The 22,688-nt window shown below is 44.3% G+C and overlaps 2 protein-coding genes across 3 annotated transcripts in view; one reads left to right on the top strand and one right to left on the bottom strand.

Moving 5' to 3' along the window:
• The window catches only part of LOC137015261 (zinc finger protein 729-like), a 192,106-nt gene that overhangs the window by 1,390 nt on the left and 168,028 nt on the right, over positions 1-22,688 (bottom strand). The window lies entirely within an intron of this gene.
• Positions 12,413-17,195, top strand: LOC137013733 (zinc finger protein 595-like). The gene is made up of 3 exons (XM_067377674.1): positions 12,413-12,425; positions 14,241-14,312; positions 15,952-17,195. The coding sequence occupies exons 1-3, from the start codon at positions 12,413-12,415 to the stop codon at positions 17,193-17,195; spliced, it is 1,329 nt and encodes a 442-aa protein (XP_067233775.1).

The following is a 22,688-nucleotide window of genomic DNA, read 5'->3' as shown; positions in this document are numbered from 1 at the left end:
AAATGTGGTGACTTTGGTGACATATGATGGTATAAAAATATCAAAAATATCAATAGCCACTATGATCATGATATAAGGAAAAGACAAAATAGGAAACCGAGAAATTATTTATTTATTAAAAAAAAAATCAAATATATTTGATCAATGACAAAAATATCTAATGTGGTATTAACAGCATTATTTTGACATCAACTTTTAGACTGATATTTAATTTATTTTCCTAAAACTGTGTAATTATTAAGGGCCGGTCACACTAGACTTTTCCTTCCACTGACTTCCATTCATACACATGTGAATGTGGGACACCAGAAACACAAGATCAAGTGAAGTTTGCAGTAAAGTCGAGTAGATTGTATATTTTTACTTTTTGGAATGAGTATTATTTGTTTTATATGTTTTTAAAAGAGATTCAGATGTGTTATTATCAGTGTCCTACATGATTCACTCAACCCTGTTACTTCTGACATGATTTTCTTCCTTTCAGAAACACCCAGGAAGTGACATCATCTGGGCTCTCTCTACAGCATGATGGGAGGACAAGAAAATAATCTCAATCCATTGTCTCAGTTTTTACACAAATGAATGACTGCATTCATCAACCCTGTTACCAAAGTTACTGTAAGAAGAGATTTTGCTCAAGTTACACTTACAACCCTGTCAGCCATTCTGGAAAGTTAATTTACTTCAAACATTTTGGTGTTTACAGTTTATTCCTAAAAATAACAATGTTGTAAATTATATTGAAATTCTGGAAACACTCCTGCAAACTGTGAAGCAGATATTGAAATAATGTAAAAATAATATTTAGTTTCATCTGATGTTGACAATCATTATGAAAGTTTCTCAAACTTCTCTTTTCTGAGTTCTTGTGAGAAAAAAAATCATATTTTCCAACTGTTTCTCTAAATGTGCAGAAGTGTTTGATTCTTTCTATCATGAATGTTGTTCAGCATCATGAATGAATGAAGAATAAACACCAACCTCTTTGTTCTTCAGTATCTTCAGTGTGTTTCATTCTGCAGGGTTCTGGATCACTCATGTTCTCACTGTCCTCTTTAATAAACTCAGTCTTTGCAGATTTCAGCTCTTCCTGATGCTCTGATGCTCGTCTGATGGGAATATTCCAACATTTATTGGGGAACTGCTGTGGGAGGAGCTTCACTGATGATGTGAGTGATGAGGGAGGAGCTTTGCATGTGAATTGCAGTGGGCGAGGTTTCTTTTACTGAACTGAAGATTGGTTGGAGGAGCTGATCTGCCAAAATCAAAAATATATCAGTTACTGTTTAAATGTACAAAAGCAATTTTACATCGAAAACCTATTAAATCAAAGTGTCTATTTTAATGTTTCAAATTACTTTAGTGAAAACAAAATGTTTTAATGTTCCATCATTTAGTGCAACAGATATATTTATGTACAAACCCGATTCCAAAAAAGTTGTGACACTGTACAAATTGTGAATAAAAAAGAAATGTAATAATTTACAAATCTCATAAACTTATATTTTATACATGATTGGGTATAAAAAGAGCCTCTCAGAGTGGCAGTGTCTCTCAGAAGTCAAGATGGGCAGAGGATCACCAATTCCCCCAATGCTGCGGCCAAAAATAGTGGAGCAATATCAGAAAGGAGTTTCTCAGAGAAAAATTGCAAAGAGTTTGAAGTTATCATCATCTACAGTGCATAATATCATCCAAAGATTCAGAGAATCTGGAACAATCTCTGTGCGTAAGGGTCAAGGCCGGAAAACCATACTGGATGCCCGTGATCTTCGGGCCCTTAGACGGCACTGCATCACAAACAGGAATGCTACTGTAATGGAAATCACATCATGGGCTCAGGAATACTTCCAGAAAACATTGTCAGTGAACACAATCCACCGTGCCATTCGCCGTTGCCAGCTAAAACTCTATAGGTCAAAAAAGAAGCCATATCTAAACATGATCCAGAAACACAGGCTTTAGTCCAGATGACACCATGTCATCAGGTCTAAAGAGGACAAGGACAACCCAAGTTTTTATCAGCGCTCAGTTCAGAAGCCTGCATCTCTGATGGTATGGGGTTGCATGTGGCATGGGCAGCTTACACATCCTGAAATGCACCATCAATGCTGAAAGGTATATCCAAGTTCTAGAACAACATATGCTCCCATTCAGACGTCGTCTCTTTCAGGGAAGACCTTGCATTTTCCAACATGACAATGCCAGACCACATACATACATCAATTACAACATCATGGCTGCGTAGAAGAAGGATAATCCATAGAAAACATCTGGTGCATCATAAAGAGGAAGATGCGACAAAGAAGACCTAGGACAGTTGAGCAACTAGAAGCCTGTATTAGACAAGAATGGGACAACAGTCCTATTCCTAAACTTGAGCAACTTGTCTCCTCAGTCCCCAGACGTTTGCAGACTGTTATAAAAAGAAGAGGGGATGCCACACAGTGGTAAACATGGCCTTGTCCCAACTCTTTTGAGATGTGTTGATGCCATGAAATTTAAAATCAATTTATTTTTCCCTTAAAATGATACATTTTCTCAGTTTAAACATTTGATATGCCATCTATGTTGTATTCTGAATAAAATATTGAAATTTGAATCTTCCACATTGTAGCGAAAATTAACTCAAAGGGGAAATATTAATAATTATTCATAACTCATTATGATTATTAATTATGATTAATTATGAATATGCAAATCCGTTAATCAGATTAACTGGACGTAGCTACATTAAAATTAACATTACAATCAGTTAACCTGTTCGTCCAGTGAACGCTCAGTGTTGATTGTTTATTAATTCTAAGAAATGTCAATTTCCAAGTTATGGAAAAATAATATTTCTTATTGTACTGTACTACTCAGAGCACGTAGTCCGGATCTATCACTTAAGAGGCAATTCATTAGCAGATGGAGTCAGAACCAAACGTGTATTGTGCACAATCTTTATTAACTAACTCACAAACACATAACTAAACTAACAAACACATAACATAACATACATAAAGGGTCACACACACACACACACACACACGCAAGTCAGAATGAGTAATGATAGTGTTGAACCGGAAGAGATGCTGTTACTAGAGCTACATGAAATGTCAAAGGCAATCTGGAAAGGAATCATCAGTTTCTTCAGCAATAGCAAGGTAAGTCTTACAAATTAATACTAACTCGCTGTTTAGTGTTAAAATGTACGATACTTGCAAGATGCCCTTAGGCTGAGGAGCATCGGCTCTGCCATCTGAGGAGAGATCTTGGGTGATTCAGTCCGAAGTTATTGCCAGTTTTTCCATGTTGGATGAGGAGCACATGGCTCGTTTGTAGGCCGAGGCCTACAGGCCTGGCAGGCCTGGCCTAGGCCGGCCGCAAGGAGATCGATTCGGTCGTTCAGAAGCAAGGAGAAAAAGAGAGGGAGTGGCACTGTTCGCTGGTTTTTAACCTCTGGTCAAAGTCACACCTCTCAGTTGTTGACCGGACCAATGAAGATGTTGTAATTCTGGGTGGCAACACCCCTCCTGTCAGGGCTTTTACAACCCAGAAAGATTAACAAGCTGATTTCTTGAATCAGAACTATTAAAGATTCTTTTAATACTGATGTGTTGCACAGGTATGGATGTACCGCATACACAAGCATTTAAATCTTCCCGCTACGAACGTATAGACACTAAACATGGCATGATTGAAGTTACCGTGCAGGTCATAACATTTAACAATCATCAAACATGTAAATACAATGAGTACAATACAACATCAGTAATAATGGATACCATTTCCTGAGAAGGATTCATTTATAGCACAGTCTGTCTATACATTAATGCCATAGAGTCTGTGTTCTGTGTGGAAAATGCAGGGAAGATGCAAATTTTCTGTGTCTCTACTCTGTTCTCCATGCGGCAACCGCATTCCTCGGCGCAATAAACTTGTAACTGAAAACTTCCCGGGGGATGGGGACAGACTCCAGAGTGAGCTTAAAACTATTGGTTAACTAACCAATAATTGTGTTTGATTTGCCTCAGTCATTACAACATCACTGCATTCTGTATTTATTCACAATTTGTACAGTGTCCCAACTTTTTTGTAATCGGGTTTGTACAAATGATTTATGTACAAATGAAACAACAGTTATTTTGACCTGTACTTAATAAAATATATAAAATAATAAGAGATCATACTCAATTTAATTATATTTTAAATGATTAAAATCTTCTTGCTGTCAAAAGAGTGAAATCTAGTGGTTTGAAGGAAAGTGGATAAAAGTATAAAGATTTAAAATGACAATGAAAGAGTATTTTGTGCTTCACTGTGATCCTTAAATACAGTGTTTGAATGTCAGAAAATGATTCTTGTTCTAAATATACCTGACAAATTGTTCTTTCTTTCTTTCTTTCTTTCTTTCTTTCTTTCTTTCTTTCTTTCGCCTGCTATATTAACCCCTTTTATTTGACCCTCAAACTAATTCCATTAATCATTTATATCCATCTATTGTAAAACAACTGATGCTAATTCAGAACTGTTTTGTTTCTAATTCTAACTTTATTCTGTTTCTTCATTAAAATAATGACAGATATCTAGAAAAGTAGTAAAGAACTGTAAGAAAAACAAAAATAAATGTAGATATTTGTAGTCATCAAATCCCCTCAGTCTGTTGACAGCAATGAAATGAGCTTTAAGTGTCAATTTACAGCAGATCTGAAGACATCAGCATAATAAATAAGGTGAAAACAGGAACTATTGACATGAAATAAAGAGTGTTTTCAGCAGTTTCTCTGTTAATATTGATGATCCTCAGACTATCAACACTCATTCAACAAGACATTCAGATCAACTCACTTTATTCTGAGTGTTTGCTGTTAGAAACTGATTATTTGAGTCAGGATATATGAGAAAATCCTATAAAACTGCTCTATTGAAAGACAATACTGATATTTCTCACAATATGACATTAATAATACAAAACCAAACATGAGGACACTCATCTTCATCAACCACTAAAGATAAATAACGTCTCGGTTACGTATGTAACCCTCGTTCCCTGAAGGAGGGAACGGAGACGTACGTCAGTAGTGACCGACGAATTGGGATATCGCTTAGAGAGCCCTATCATCTTCGTGTAAACTAAAACAAGCCAATGGAATTGGCGTGCGATATTTGCATAATGCGCACCGCCCCCGACAGGTGTATATAAATAGGAAGCAGATGCAATCGCACTCTGTTTTTCGCTGAGGAGACAACTGGTGTCCGCACTACAGCGAGGGTACAGAAACTGTGGCGACGGGACGTACGTCTCCGTTCCCTCCTTCAGGGAACGAGGGTTACATACGTAACCGAGACGTTCCCTTTCAGTCGGTCACGTTCGACGTACGTCAGTAGTGACCGACGAATTGGGATCCCAACTAAAGCGCCACAGTTACGAAACCCCTTCCAGTGCCCAGCGCAAGCTCAGCCGCCCATAGCACCGGCTGGCGGTGAAGGGGGCGAGCTTACACCGAGAGAGTCTACTGCTGTCTACCACTACCCACTAAGTAAACTAGACACACTGGGAAGCGAACCCGAAGGGACGCTGCGGAGACCACTACCTACCCAACGGGGGAGGAGTTTACGTGGGAATACACATATGGACTGGCCCGGGGGGCAGTACGCATATGGAGTCCCTGGGATGGCTCCACCTGGTTAGGGGGAGACTCATCTGACAGGTGACAGCAGAGCTGGCTCTGCTAAGGGAAAGACACGGACTCGGCCCGTAGGGAGTTTTAAACCGTGGAAAATACACATATGGGACCGCTCACGTAGAGGGGTCACGACATATGGGCCCCAGCCAACAGACAGCGTCAGCGACGGATGTAGGCCTGGCATCAGACACTCCGCAATGTCCGAGCCGAAGGGGGAGGCGGAGGAACTCGACAGGGTTCGCCAAGCGGGGAACGCGACTGGAGTGAAAGTATGCACGTATCCGGCCAGAGGCGGGAATGGCATTGCAAGCCGACACTTAGAGTGGGTACAACACGTCTACCGACTAGTGGATGCGAGTACACGCGAGGATACCGGCTCTACACGTAGGCTATAAAACCTAGCGAACGTGTTAGGTGTCGCCCAGCCCGCAGCTCTACAGATATCTGTCAGCGAGGCGCCATGAGCCAGCGCCCAGGAAGAGGCCACCCCTCTGGTGGAGTGGGCTCTCAACCCGAGCGGGCAAGGCACGCCCTGGGATTCGTACGCCAAGGCGATGGCATCCACTATCCAGTGGGCCATCCTCTGCTTGGAGACAGCCTTTCCCTTCTGCTGGCCTCCGTAACAGATGAAGAGCTGATCTGAGGTCCTAAAGCTTCGCGTTCTGTCCACGTAAACGCGCAGAGCGCGGACGGGACAGAGCAAAGCTAGGGCTGGGTCTGCCTCCTCCGAGGGCAGCGCTTGCAGGTTCACTACCTGATCTCTGAAGGGAGTGGTAGGAACCTTGGGCACGTATCCAGGCCGGGGTCTCAGGATGACGTGAGAAGCACCGGGCCCGAATTCTAGGCACGTTTCGTCGACCGAAAATGCATGCAGATCCCCTACCCTCTTCAGGGAAGCCAATGCAACCAGAAGAACCGTCTTAAGAGACATTAGTTTCAGGTCGACTGATTGCAAAGGTTCGAAGGGATGACCCCGGAGAGCTGTGAGAACCAGGGTCAAATCCCAAGAGGGTACGGAGGAAGGGCGAGGAGGATTCAGTCTCCTGGCCCCCCTCAGGAATCTGACGATCAGATCGTGTTTCCCCAGGGACTTACCCTCAACTGCATGGTGATGTGCGGCAATGGCGGCAACATACACCTTGAGGGTGGAGGGAGACAGCCTTCGCTCCAACCCATCTTGCAGAAAGGAAAGCACAGATCCGACCGAACATGATCGGGGGTCCTCTCGGCGAGAGGCGCACCATTCGACGAACAGGTTCCACTTCAGCGCGTAGAGATTCCTAGTAGAAGGAGCTCTAGCGGAAGTGATGGTGTCTACGACCGCTTGCGGGAGATCACTCAGAACCTCCGCATCCCGTCCAGGGACCACACGTGGAGGTTCCCCAGATCGGGAGGCGGGTGCCACAGGGTGCCCCGTCTCTGAGTCAGGGTGTCCTTCCTCAGAGGAATCGGCCAGGGAGGTGCTGTCACGAGGAGAATGAGGTCTGAGAATCAGGTCCGAGTGGGCCAGTACGGAGCCACTAACAGAACCTGCTCCCCGTCCTCCCTGACCTTGCACATGAATAGTGCGAGAAGGCTCACTGGGGGAAGCGCATGTTTGCGCAGACCCGGGGGCCAGCTGTGTGCCAGGGCATCCGTGCCGAGCGTGCCGCCGGTCAGGGAATAAAACCACTGGCGGAGGGCAGTTTCCGGGGAGGCAAACAGGACTACCTGGGCCTCGCCGAACCGCTGCCAAATCAGCTGGACCGCCTGGGGGTGGAGCCGCCACTCGCCCGCAAGTAGATGCTGCCGTGACAGCTCGTCGGCTGCACGGTTGAGCACACCTGAGACACGAGTGGCCCGAAGGGACCTCAGATCCTTCTGACTCCACAACAAGAGATGGCGGGCGAGTTGCAACATGCGACGGAAGCGTAGACCACCTTGACGGTAGGTGTACGCAACGGCCGCAATGCTTAGTGAGCGGACTAGAACGTGCTTGCCTGACAACAGCTCCTTGAAGCGGGCCAGCGCAAGACGAACCGCTAGCAACTCGAGGCAATTGGTATGCCAATGCAGCTGAGGCCCCGTCCAAAGACCTGTCACTGCATGCCCGTTGTACGTGGCCCCCCATCCCGTGGCAGAGACATCTGTGGAGACCACAGCGTGCCTGGACACTCGTTCGAGGGGTACTCCGGCCCACAGAAACGAAGGGTCCAACCACCGGATAAGGGTGCGACGGCAGCTCGGTGTCACGGGGACACGGAGCGTGCCGCACTGCCACGCCCATCTCGGGACCCGGCCGCGGAGCCAGTGTTGAAGCGGTCTCATATGAAGCAATCCGAGCGGCGTTACCGCGGCTGCAGATGCCATATGCCCCAGGAGCCTCTGAAAATCTTTCAGTGGAGCCGCTGTCCTGCACTTGAGCGAGCTCAGGCAGTTCAACACCGACTGGACGCGCACCTCGGTGAGACGCGCAGTCCGTGCGACCGAGTCTAGCTCGAGACCGAAACAAGAGATCCTCTACCCGGGGGCGAGTTTGCTCTTGTCCCAGTTGACCTGAAGACCCAACCGGTTGGGAGCAACAACCATGTCGGGTAGGACTTTGTACTGACATGCCCGACCCTCGAGCGCAGACCGACCTAGGAAGGGTCTGCGTCGAGGCAGAATCGAGACATGAAAGTATGCGTCCTTCAGGTCTATTGCTGCAAACCAATCCTGGGGACGGTCCAGGATTGGCCGTAGCCCACCGCCCTTTTATGGTACAATGAAGTAGGGGCTGTGAAACCCCGACTTCATATCGGCTGGAGGGACCGGCTTGATTGTACCCTTCGCCAGGAGGACAGCAATCTCCACCCGGAGAACAGGAGCACTGTCCAACGACACCGGAGTGAAGTGGACAGCCCTGAAGACCGGGGGACGCCGGGCGAACTGAATCACATAGCCGAGTCTGATAGTACGAATGAGCCAACTGGACAGGCTGGGGAGCGTGCTCCACGCTTCCAGACACTGAGCCAGCAGGACCAAAGGCACCACAGACGCACCGGGGGTGGGGCAGCAAGGCAGAGAGGGACCCGACCCGGACAGCTTGGGGGCGGCCCGGAGTGGGGTCAGACTCTGCGAGGCAGCAGTGTGCATGGGAGACCGCGCACGGGACGCGGTCTGCACCATCACACTGCCACCTGCTGGCGAATGGGGGGGAGCTGTCAGCGGCGAGGCGGAGCCTGGCACACTGACAGACACCCCTTGTTGTGACCTGGAGTTTGAGGAAACTGCTCTTTTTGTGAAAAAGTGGGTACCGCTGGACTCCGGAGAGCCAGCGGCGGTAGACAGACAAACACAAATTCCCCCCGGCCCTCCTCCGGGGGTGGGAGAGATGGTGGAAAACTCTCCCGAAGAGCAAGATCCTTCCCCTCCAGGTTGCCCGTCTCAGTGCCGTGTTTTGCTCTTACGCTTACCACCGGGCTTAGCGGAGACGGGCTGGGCACCACGCCCGCGACCGGCACCCTGCTGTCTGGCTGGTGTAGGCTGCTGCTTTGCCGTCTTAGCAGGGGCGGAGGACGATGCAGGCGGGCGCCCTCGGCGACGAGCGGGCTGAGGCTGAGCCACGGGCGGCTGGGTGGAGGCAGCAGCGGACCGCCGTGGCATAACGTGACTGATAGCCTCAGCCTGCTTCTGTGCAGCGGAGAACTGATGGGCGAAGCTCTCCACCGCGTCGCCGAATAGGCCGACCGGGGACACGGGGGAATTTAGGAACCTCTGCTTGTCGGCATCCCGCATGTCCGCCAGGGTCAGCCAGAGATGGCGTTGCTGGACTACCAAGGTAGACATCGCATGACCAACAGCGCGTGCTGTCACCTTCGTCGCTCGGAGGGCGAGGTCGGTGGCAGCGCGCAGCTCCCCCAGCAGCTGTTGGTCAGGACCTTCCTGGGGCATTTCCGACAGCGCTTTTGCCTGGTAGACCTGCAAAAGCGCCATCGCATGCAGGGCAGAGGCAGCCTGCCCACAGGAACTGTAAGCTTTCTCAGTCAGACCGGCTGAGAATTTACAGGCCCGGGACGGGAGACGCGGCTCACCACGCCAGCCAGCGGCCGTTGGACACAGTTGCATCGCAACAGACCGCTCGACTGGCGGGATCCTCGCGTACCCCCTGGCTGCCCCGCCGTCCAGGGAGGTGAAGGCGGACGGGGGGCCAGGCCTCGAACGAACACTATACGGTGTCTGCCAAGACCTGGTCACCTCATCGTGCACCTCCGGGAAGAAAGGCATTGGGGCGGGACGCTGGGGCTGGCCAGCGCGACCCGCCCCCAAATACCAATCATCCAGCCGCGATGGGCCGGGACAGGGTGGAGGGTTCCACTCGAGCCCGACACACAAGGCGGCCCGGGAGAGCACAGCCGAGAGTTCGGGATCCGATTCGGGCAACGCTGCCGTCCCGGAGGGCGGCAGCGCGTCCGGATCTTCCTCCCCCGAACACTCAAACTCGCCTTCCGACGCAGCGATCGACATCTGATCCTCCGCCGGCGCACCAAAGGTAACGGCTGGACAGTCCGAAGAGGGCCCAGCGGAAACCAACGGCGGCAGGATGGGTTGCGGTGCTGATGAGGGGGCAGGGGCCCGCGGAGCGTTTCCGCTCGACGGGGAGCCCTGACCGTTATCCTCAGGTCGCCCTCCCTATACAGCGCCGTACCGTCATTCCGGTTCCCGGGGCCGGAAAAAACGGTCGTACGCGGCATAGGAGAGGGGACTCCCGCTTCCTGAGACTTCAGGAAGGAGAGCCTCGACCTCAGCACCGCGATGGTCATGTTCCCGCAATGGGAACATGAACCATCCACAAACGCTGCTTCAGCGTGCTGAACGCCCAAACACGAGATGCAGCGATTGTGCCCATCAGCAGGGACCAGGGAACGACCGCACCCAGTAACGCACAGACGAAATGACATACTGTCAGGGTTCGTCTGTAAAGCTCTTTTAGAAGGGGAAGTCAACTCACTCGTGCTGAAGCACCCAGGGAGCGACGCGATGTGTCAGGTACACCACTCCCTGACACACCGAGGAACCGGCCCAAATCGCTGCCTCACACACACTCTTTTTTGTGTTGCTGTGAAAACAGCAGTTTAGAGCTTATAGCTCGGCTCCTCAGACACTCGCGACCTCGCTGCACGTGCCCTCTTCACCAGCACCAAAGCTCGCTGCAGATCCTCTTCTGAGGCAGTGTTTTAGTGAGAAAAACACACGAAGAAAGGAGTCTTCTAAATAGGACACCAGTGAATGGCTCCGAAGCGAAAGACAGAGTGCGATTGCATCTGCTTCCTATTTATATACACCTGTCGGGGGCGGTGCGCATTATGCAAATATCGCACGCCAATTCCATTGGCTTGTTTTAGTTTACACGAAGATGATAGGGCTCTCTAAGCGATATCCCAATTCGTCGGTCACTACTGACGTACGTCGAACGTGACCGACTGAAAGGGAACTACAGCAATATGATATATATGAATTGTAAGTTTGATTTTCTAATAAGTACATTGATTGCAGTAGTGAAATTAGATCAGAAGAACAATAATCATAAAACCTTTAAAAATAAAGTAGAGTTGTTGTCATAATACAGAATCATCCCGTATTTAAGATATCAAAGCAGTGTTCAGTATTAAACTCATACGGATCACAGTTTGTCCAGTAAAGGCTACATGTAGGTTAGAGAGGAAGAATTAAAGTGTGAACTCACTGTAAATAAAATACACTAAAATGAGTTTTCAGAAATATAAACCAGAATGAGAGTGTGAGGAGTGAAAGGTTTCCTCAGATGAACTGCATTAAGTGTAGATTATAGAGATTTTTAGCTTAAGCTGATTTAAGTTTTAACTGCTTTATATCATAACCAATGAAATCAGTGTTTTTATTGTTATGACCGCCTCCTGTGAGACTTTCCTTAAACTGAGGCTCAAAACAGAAGCACAGGAGAGTCTTCTCCATCATTCCTGAAGATCTTCAGCCTGCGGCGGTGAGAACTTTATGATTGAGGCAGATCTGACTATCCTGACCCTACCTGAATAATCACAGGGTTAAAGCTGAATGATAAAAACACACACCGTCTGACAATATATATGACATTTGAATATGGTTTGTAATATTTATGTAGTATTATCTGGAGATTAATATGAGCTTTGTTCATCATCACACATTTAAACTCCTCAGGATTGTTTTTGGTGTTTCATATCAGGCTCATCTGTAGAGCATGTGTTGGTATCTCCTGCTTTCACACTCCATCACTGTGAGAAAAGAAGAAACTAACACACATTTCATTTGAACAGACCACACAATTCTCTTCTTTTAAATTACATCATTATAAATAAAACATATACTTAAATATAACATTACTCTAAAATTAAAAGCAAAACATGTATAATAGTTTTAGATTAATGAGCATATAAATAAAAGTCTGAGACGGGGAGAGTTTTCAGTTTCTGCACATAAAAACTGTTACATGTTAAAGATCTAATTACTTTATTACAATCAATGTTGTTATAAAATCAAACCATGTTTCATAGTTATAGTTAATTCAGAGTTATTTAGCAATAGTTGATGAATATGAGTGTCATTAGTGTTTGTTTTTGTATTATTAATGTCATATTGTGAGAAATATCAGTATTGTCTTTCAATATATCAGTTTTATAGTCTTTTCTCATATATCCTGACTCAAATAATCAGTTTCTAACAGCAAACACTCAGAATAAAGTGAGATGATCTGAATGACTTGTTGAATGAGTGTTGATAGTCTGAGGATCGTCAATATTAACAGAGAAACTGCTGAAAACACTCTTTATTTCATGTCAATAGTCCCTGTTTTCACCTCATTTATTATGCTGATGTCTTCAGATCTGCTGTAAATTGACACTTAAAGCTAATTTCATTGCTGTCAACAGAATAATGTTCAATTTAGAAATAAAATGTTCTGAATTACACTCAAAAAAATGACACTTTAAACTAACTCAAGTCAATTATGGACAGTGGTTCCACACAACCAACTTAGTTTCTATTAACATTAAAGGTTTATTTTTACTCTATGCAAAATCCTTGAGTTGTGACAAAACAACTGACTAAGGAAGAATCTATGTAAAATAGTTATGTCCAACTTACTCAAGTCAATCATGGACAGTGGTTCCACATGATTGAGACAAGTAAAATCCAATAGAATCAACCATGTTAAATTAACTAGAATCAATTGTGTTCATTTAAAAGAAAATAAATAAAAAGCAATAAATAAATAAATAAAAAATAAATTGTTTTCATATACATTGATTTTTACAATTAATTCTTCTTGTTTAATTTTGTGATGTTCTGTGTTAGAAATCCAGATGTGATACTGGATTCATCCTAAATTGCCTTAACCAAAAACATTGTAAAGCCTAAATTGATCATAAGTCCATTTGTGGTAATGGTTTTACAATCAACATAGGCTTACAATGCTTTTGGGAAATGCAACCCAGAGCACTACCACAGTGATTACTTTCTTATTAAAGTAATTTGAAATTTTGTTAGCAGGTCCTCAACCCAAGCACAAGTGCAACAATTCACCACAATGGTAACCCTAAAACTATTAATTAACAGAAACTTTTAAATACTAACATAATAGAACAGTAAACAATAAAAAGTCTTTCCATTTTCTCATCTTCCTAAAAACTGCTTAAAATAACACTTTATTTCAGCATTTACACTCCTAGTTCATCCCCTTTGCAAAGCATGATGGGAAGTTAAAATCCTGTTTGATTGAGTCCTGGTTGGGTTTACTTGATTGAAACATGTTATTCTAATATGAAAACATCAAGTTAAGTCAAAAAGTAATTGTTTCAACTTAATTTAACATGAAGCAATTGAATTTGAACCAGAAACCTAATACAATGGTGTTGAATCAAAATAAGTTGTTTACATAAAGTGAACAGCATCAAAAAATCATTTTTTTCAGTGTAGCATTAGTTGTTTTACAAGATTGATATAAATTCTGAATGCAACTCTAAATGTATTTTTAAATATTTATGTTTTTTATAGTGTATAGTTATACACTATTCTAAACCACTAAGTTTTAATCAAATATAATATAACTAAATGTAGTTCTCTTATTATTTTATATATTTTATTGAGTACAGGTAAAAATAACTATTGTTTCCTTTTTACATTAAATATATCTGTTACACTAAATGATGATGGAACATTAAAACATTTTGTTTTTAAAAACAAAAGTGGTTTAAAACATTGAAATACACTTGCATTTAACAGGTTTTCTATGTTTAATTGATTTTTTACATTTAATTTGATGCAGACACTAAAATTTGTTATCTGGACTTTAAACCTATAAAACATAAGCACAGTAACTTATATTTTTTATTTTGGCTGATAAGCTCCTCCCATATCACTCACATCATCAGTGAGGCTCCTCCCACATCACTCACATAATCAGTGAAGCTCCTCCCACATCAGTCACATCATCAGTGAAGCTCCTCCCACAGCAGTTCATCAATAAATGCTGGAATATTCCCATCAGACGAGCATCAGAGCATCAGGAAGAGCTGAAATCTGCAAAGATTATTAAAGAGGACAGTGAGAACATGAGTGATCCAGAACCCTGCAGAATGAAACACACTGAAGATACTGAAGAACAAAGAGGTTGGTGTTTATTCTTCATTCATTCATGACGCTAAACAACATTCATGATAGAAAGATTTAGATACACAGTTAAACTATGAAATGAGACATAATGTTCTTTTCTAACAAAAGCTCAGTAAAGGGAAGTTTGAGAAACTTTCATAATGATTGTCAACATCAGATCAAACTAAATATTTATTTCACATTATTTCAATATATGTATTGTGTTTATAGTGTTTCCAGAATTTCAATATAGTTTACAACATTGTTATTTTTAGGAATAAACTGTGAACACCAAAATGTTTGAAGTAAATGAACTTTCCAGAATGGCTGACAGGGTTGTAAGTGTAACTTGAGCAAAATCTCTTTTGTGTAAAAACTGAGACAATGGATTGAGATTATTTTCTTGTCCTCCCATCATGCTGTAGAGAGAGCCCAGATGATGTCACTTCCTGGTTGTTTTTGAAAGCAGGAAAATCATGTCAGAAGTAACAGGGTTGAGTGAATCATGAAGGACACTGATAATAACACATTTAAAGATGCAGTCAGTCTAGACTTTGAGCATGTGAACTTTCTACAGACGCTGAAACGATCATGACATGATGTCACACTCCGTGAATCTCTTTTAAAACATAAATAACAAATAATAATCATTTCAAAATATTCAATCTACTCCACTTTACTGCAAGCTTCACTTGATCTTGTGTTTCTGGTGTCCCACATTCACATGTGTATGAATGGAAGTCAGTTTGAAGGAAAAGTCTAGTGTGACCGGCCCTTAATAATTACACAGTTTTAGGAAAATAAATTAAATATCAGTCTAAAAGTTGATGTCAAAATAATGCTGTTAATACCACATTAGATATTTTTGTCATTGATTAAATATATTTAATAGTTCTCACTATTATTGATTTTTTTTTAATCATTTCTCGATTTCCTACTTTGTCTTTTACTTATATCATGGTCATATTTGTCTGTAAGCGTATTTTGTAAAGTTTCTCTCAACATAAATAGTTTTTAAAACATTCTTAGAGGTTAAGTTCATTACAACAATGGTTTATAGATTTCAGTCTATATGCAGCCATTGAGGACTACAGCCATAGAGTGGATATTGATATTTTTGATATTTTTATAACATCATATGTCACCAAAGTCACCACATTTTTAGGTTTTGGTCTTACTGGAATGATTTTTTTTCTAAAGTAAAATAAATATTAAATATAACAACAATAAGCTTATTTTACATAAAAATATGGTACTTTTAGAGATAAATGAATAAATAAAAAATCATAAAAAGTACATAAATTGATAGTTCTTATTTTATCAAAGATAGTGATATTTAAATTTAATAACCATTTGAAATTGGAGTCAGATTAAGCGTAGAACTAAAGTAAAATTGAAACTAAATTTAAAAAAAAAATTAGGTGATCTTTACAGGAGCGCTGAAAAGACATACACACATTATATCTTCACCCAGACCTCTGGATTGTGTTGCTGAGATGACCGGTGAGTGTGAACAATTGAAAGATTAATGTTAAAGTTAATCAGGGACATATGCAATTAATTTATGATAATGCAAACGCAACAAAATCATCAGCAAGTTTTATTTTATTTTGATTTACTGAAAATTAAATGAATCTTTTTTTCTCTTTCATTTCAGAGCTGATAGAAGTGAAGGAGGAGAGTGAAGAACTGAGTGAAGTGGAGGAGAAACATCATGACAAACCTGGAAAAAAACCTTTGAGTTGCTCAAAGACTAAAAAGACATTTTTAAAGAGAAGAAGAGCCGAGAAATCTACAACCTGCACTCAGTGTGGAAAGAGTTTCTCAACAAAACAAAGTCTTGATGTTCACATGAGAGTTCATACAGGAGAGAAGCCGTTCACATGTGATCAGTGTGGAAAGAGTTTCTCAACAAAACAAAGTCTTGATGTTCACATGAGAGTTCATACAGGAGAGAAGCCGTTCACATGTGATCAGTGTGGAAAGAGATTCACAAACAAACGTAATCTTGATCGTCACATCAGAGTTCATACTGGAGAGAAACCGTTCAAATGTGGTCAATGTGGAAAGAGCTTCACAAACAAACGTAATCTTGATCGTCACATCAGAGTTCATACAGGAGAGAAGCCGTTCAAATGTGGTCAATGTGGAAAGAGCTTCACAAACAAACGTAATCTTGATCGTCACATGAGAGTTCATACTGGAGAGAAGCCGTTCAAATGTGATCAGTGTGGGAAGAGCTTCACACAAAAAGTACATCTTAATGATCACATGACAGTTCACACAGGAGAGAAGCTGCACACATGTGATCAGTGTGGGAAGAGCTACACACGATCATCACTCCTTAAAGAACACATGAGGATCCACACCGGAGTGAGACCGTTCACATGTGATCAATGTGGGAAGAGTTTCATGCGATCACAACACCTTAAAGAACACAAGATGATCCACACCGGAGTGAGACCGTTCACATGTGATCAATGCGGAAAAACATTTCTTCTGGAAAAAACTCTGAAGACACACTTGAGAGTTCATACGAAGGAGAAGCCATATTCATGTTCTGTGTGTGGAAAGAGTTTTTCACAGCTGTATAGTTTACATACACATCAGAAAACACATACTGGTGTGAGAGAGTACATGTGCTTTGAGTGTGAGAAGACTTTTACTACAGCGAACAGTTTAAAACTGCACCAGAGAATTCACACTGGAGAAAAACCTTACAAGTGTTCACACTGTGACAAGAGATTCAATCAGTCATCATCTCTGAAAACACATGAGATGATCCACAGCAGAGAGAAGCCGCACACATATGATCAGTGTGGAAAGAGTTTTTCTATTAAAAGTCACCTGAAGATACACATGAAGATCCATGCAGTGGAGAAACCACATCACCACAGCTGAGAAGAGACTCAAAAGAGACTCAGCCAAATCTCTCCTCTCCACCTATAGTTGGCGCTGTTGCTCTGTGTCTGCTGTTGAATTATCCAGGTTGTGGATGAGGAGCGACCCCTGATGTGATTGTGTACATACAGTAGTACATAGTTCAGTGCTATATAAATGCTTCATTCATTCATTTATTCACAGTTAGCCGTTTCTCAATATGCGTTATTGTCTGTTCTTGTGAAATTCATCAGTTGCTGTCCAAGTTCTGATCCAATTCAAAGTTCACATCTAGCCAAAGAAAATTTCATATCCCCGGATGTGTTCTTGATCCACCCCTTTTATCGAGTCTTACCTCGGCTAGTCCTTCTGATGATTGCCACTGGCTCTGATGTCTCTGTAGTGGTTAAACATGAGATATAATTCATCTTTTGTATAATTTTTGGTCTCATGAATTTATAATTTGTTGAATTGAAAGTGAAGTTTCATTACTTTACCGTTGTAGCCTAGTAGAGTGCCAACTTTGTACATTTGACTGAATTGTTTGCTTTATTTCTGCAGCTTCTTGTGCCTTACTTATACTTTTCTAATGGTTATTATTGATCATTAAAACTAACAAAAAGAAACAGTGTTGTGTTTTATGTTTGCAGACTATTTGCACATATTACCTGAACCACATATGTTTAATTTTTTTTAAATATAAACAAAATATGTTTTATAGTTTATTTGGTTATAAATATACATGCTGTGAAGATAATCAATGAGCGTGTTGCCTAAACTACATGCATGGCTATTAATATGTTTAAGATTTTTTAAATGAAAATAAAATATACTTACAGAGATAACTGGAGTAGCCAGAGTGAGCTGAGTGATGTTATCAAGTACGCTGCTGTATCATGAATCACCGGACTTGTGTCCTCAGGGAGTCCATTCTCCTGAGTCACACTTGTCAAGTCTGAACTACCGAATCTGCTGATCGGAGTGCCAAAGTCACGTGATTTCAGCCATCTGGCAGTTTGACCCACGATCCGAATTATGATTCGATACACTGATTCATTTATGATCCGTTGCTTCCTGAAGCAGTGTTTTGTAATCGGCCATCACTAAATAAGTCGTTATTTTGTTCCCTTTCATGGGAACTATCGACGCTACGTCGAATGACATTATGGGAACACTCTGCGTGATTGCGTCATGAAGCACTTCTGTATCCAACCAATGATGAGACGAGACGTCAGAGGCGGGTGACGTCACGGACCAGGAAACTATAAAGCATAACCAGAACAAAGAACGCTAGCTACTGTTGTCTTCAGCAAGCGCTATCTGTATCTCGTGTGTCTTATTTGGTGTTGTCTGTCTTTATTACATTCTGATATCTTCATCTGAGGACAAGAATCAGCAAGCACATATTCACATATATATAGAAACACCTTATATAATGGCGGAAAAAGACACAAAACAGGACAAGCAGCAGTTTAGGAAGTGTGTGCCTTCCTGCACTTGATTCATCTCGGGTGGGGACACACACGAGATGTGTGTAATCTGCCTGGGAGCCGAGCATGCACAGGCAGCTCTCGAGGGAGCTGTCTGTGTTCACTGTGACCGGCTCGCTCTCAGATTCCTGAGATTGCGGCAGGCACTCTTCGAGGAGCGTGCTGCGGCCGGCATTCCCTGCGGATCTGGTCCCGCTGCTGCTGAGGCACAACAAAGGCTGCATTCGTGGGGTTCACAAATGGAACTGGTAGAAGGGGTTGAGACGGGCTCTGCCTTATCTCTTCCCTTACCTGCCAGACCCAGTGTCTCTCCTTTGGTGGTGGAAGCACGCGCTGCGGTTTCTTCCCCCTGGAGGGAGACACTGGCGCTCAACGTATCTTCCTCCGAGGAGGTTGATGTGGTGAGCGTCGATGTTGGTGATGAGGAACCGCCATCCTCATCTCCAGCTTATGAGGAGCTACTGGAGGTAGTGACTAGGGCAGTCGATAAGCTGAAAATAGACTGGCCAGCGGAGAAAAGCAACACTCAATGAGCGCTTTCTCCCCGCATGGTCACTACCCCAGCGTCGGGGTTTGCCGTTCTTTTCCGATCTCCACACTGAGTTGTCGAAGTCGTGGAATAGACCAGTTCAGTACTGTGTTTTCAGCCCCCAAACGTCAACATACAGTAACATCTTGGGGCTGAAACACCATGGCTACGGGGCGATGCCTCGGGTTGAAGAGACGCTTGCGAGATTTCTCTCTCCCTCAAGACCCCGACATTGCCCACTAAACCTCTAAAGACAACATAGAGTAATGAGCAAGGCTTATTCAGCAGCAGGTCAGGCTGCAGCTTGCCTTCATACAATGTCGATCTTGCAAGCTTATCAGGCTGACCTGCTGGGGGAAATCGATGAAAGTAGGGAAGTGTCATTTGAGTCAATACAGGAGCTCAGGAAAGCGACAGATCTAGCTCTCCAGAGAGGAGAGGCACCTGTGGCTCAATTTGTCTGATATTAAGGAAAAAGACAAAAATATTCTCTTGGATGCGCCGCTGTCTCCTGTGGGCCTATTCGGTGACGCAGTGTCAACTGTCGTCGATAGGTTCCAGGAGACATGTAAACTATCAGCGGCCTTCCAGAGATTCCTTCCCCGCCGCATTCATCCCCCCTGAGGCTGCTGAGCAGGAGCAGTCTCGCCCGATAGCCGGCTCCTTCGCGCACAAAGCACAGCAAAAAAACAGTGTGGCCACCTGGGGGTAGGTTGGATCTGAGGACCGTCATTATCTCTCGGAAGGCTTCAAAGAAGAAGAAGTCCTGAAGCCAGCCATCCAGGACTCACGAGGGCAGCCCTCTCTGGTGGGGTTTGGTTATTAAAATATCAAATGTCCGTTCCCCTTTGGCGCCCCCAGGGGGCCGTCCTGCCAACCCTGCCACCCAGTGTGCGTCAGGGCACAGCGGTCTCCACTGATCCTCCAAGGAAGGTCAGCCGTCACTTGATTCGTTTGTCTACCGGTGCACCGTGTCAGACCAATGAGCCAAGTGCTCAAAAAACACCAGAGGCCAGTCTCGAGAGACTGGTTCCCTTAGTAGAATTTATGGAAGAATGGAAACGTCTCCCGAATATTTCAAAATGGGTGCTGCTCATGATAGAACAGGATTACAGAGTACAGTTCGGTTCTCGACCGCCCAGGTTCAACGGGGTCCTTCCCACAGTGGTGGCCCCAGAGCAGTCTCTGCTTATGGAATAAGAGGTTATGATGTTTTTGCAAAAAAGAGCTATAGAAAGGGTTCTTCCTCCCAGCAAAATGTCAGGCTTCTACAGCCGTTACTTCTTTGTTCCAAAGAAGGATGGAGGGTTGTGTCTGATCATAGATTTACGTGTGTTAAATCGTTCTGTACGAAAGTTAATGTTCAAAATGCTTACACTCAAACAGATTGTCCCACAAATCAGGTTCGAGGACTGGTTTGTGGCGATAGACCTGAAAGACGCATACTTTCATGTATCCATCCATCCTTCTCACAGAAAGTTCCTCAGGTTTGCTTTCAGGGGCAAAGCTTACCAATACAAGGTTCTTCCCTTCGGCCTATCTCTATCACCCCGCACGTTCACAAAGTGCGTGGATGCAGCACTGGCTCCGCTGAGATTCCAGGGCATCCGCGTACAGAACTATATCGACGATTGGTTGATACTAGCTCAAACAGAACAGTTGGTAGTTCAACATCAAGATGTTGTTCTGTCGCACATGAAGAGGCTTGGGCTGAGGCTCAATGCCAAGAAAAGTGTGCTGGCTCCGAGTCAAATTACCAACTACTTAGGGGTAGTTTGGGATTTCACTACGATACAGGCATATCTATCCCCTTCTCGTGTGAGTTCCATTCTCGGGGCTGTGAATGGGGTGAAGTTAGGAGAGTCACTCACTGTAAAACAGTTTCAGAGACTGTTGGGTCTGATGGCAGCTGCGCCCAGCGTGATACCTTTTGGCCTTCTGTACATGAGACCCTTACAGTGGTGGCTCAGGACCAAGGGGTTTTCTCTGAGGGGAAATCCTTTTCGCATGATCAAAGTCACACGGCGATGCCTTCGTGCTCTGGTCATGTGGAAAAATCCTTGGTTCCTGTCCCGGGGACCCGTGTTGGGGACTTCTTGTCATTGTGTAATGCTTATGACAGATGCTTCCTACACGGGCTGGGGGGCGATAATGAGTGGTCGCTCAGCTCAGGGTCTATGGGAGGACCATCAGCTCTCCTGGCACATAAATCGGCTGGAGATACTGGTGGTATTTCTTTCATTGAAACACTTCCTCATAGCCCTGAGGGACCATCACGTGTTGGTCCGTATGGACAATACGACGGTGGTCTCATATATAAACCATCAGGGGGTCTGCGGTCTCGCCGACTTTGCAACTTGGCCCGTCGGATCCTCCTGTGGGCCCAGGGAAAGCTCCTCTCACTGAAAGCAGCATATATTATATGTGGGAGCAGACGCCCTGTCAAGGCAGGGGCCGAGGCCCGGGGAATGGAGACTCCACACCGAGGTGGTGGAGCTCATTTGGAAAAATTTCGGTCAAGCAGAAGTAGACCTATTTGCTTCGGGAGAGACAACCCAGTGTCCTCTGTGGTACTCCCTCTCGCATCCAGCACCCCTGGGTCTGGATGCCATGCTGCAGATGTGGCTGAGGCTGGAAAAAGTACGCCAGGAAGGGGTCAGCCTAATACTGGTGGCCCCGTACTGGCCAACGAGGATATGGTTTGCGAACCTAATATCTCTATCAGACGGCTCTCTGATGGAGCTTCCTCTCAGGCAGGATCTCCTTTCCCAAGTGGGCGGCACGATACTCCATCCCCGCCCGGAATTATGGAAGCTGTGAGCCTGGCCTCTGAGGGGGCAAGGCTCATAGATTCCGGTCTCCCAACCGAGGTTGTGGAGTCCATTCTTCATTCCAGAGCTCCCTCCACAAGGAAGCTGTATACCTATAAATGGAAATTGTTTTCTACATGGTGTAGTCAACGTAATGTGGACCCTGTCCAGTCATCTATCAGCCTTGTGCTTCAGTTCCTCCAAGAGAAATTCTCGGAAGGTTTATCTCCTTCAACTTTGAAGGTTTATATAGCAGCCATTTCTGCTTATCATGTTTCTATAGGGGATTCCTCGGTGAGTCGAGACCCCCTTGTCATACGCTTCCTTTGTGACACGTGGAGGTTGAGGCCTGTAGTGCATACAAGAACTCCTACTAGGGACTTGGCTATAGTGTTAGAGGGGTTAGCTGAGGCTCCCTTCGAACCACTAGAAGAGGTATCAGAGAAGTTGCTTAGTCTAAAAACGATATTTCTTTTGGCAATCTCGTCTCTTAAAAGAATAGGAGATTTACAAGCAGTCAGTTGCTCCTTCATGTCTGGAATTTGCGCCTGGTATGGTGAAGGCTTTCCTACACACTAGACCTGGCTATGTGCCAAAGGTCCCCACCAACGTCCCAAGTCCCATAGTACTTCAGGCTTTCTGTCCTCCTACTTCTGTAAATTCGGATCAGGAGAAACGTAGTCTG

This window comes from Chanodichthys erythropterus, chromosome 3 (assembly GCF_024489055.1).
Source record: "Chanodichthys erythropterus isolate Z2021 chromosome 3, ASM2448905v1, whole genome shotgun sequence".
NCBI classification, from domain to species: Eukaryota; Metazoa; Chordata; class Actinopteri; order Cypriniformes; family Xenocyprididae; genus Chanodichthys; species Chanodichthys erythropterus.
Note: the sequence above shows the minus strand (reverse complement) of the source record. Positions and strands in the feature narration are given on the sequence as shown.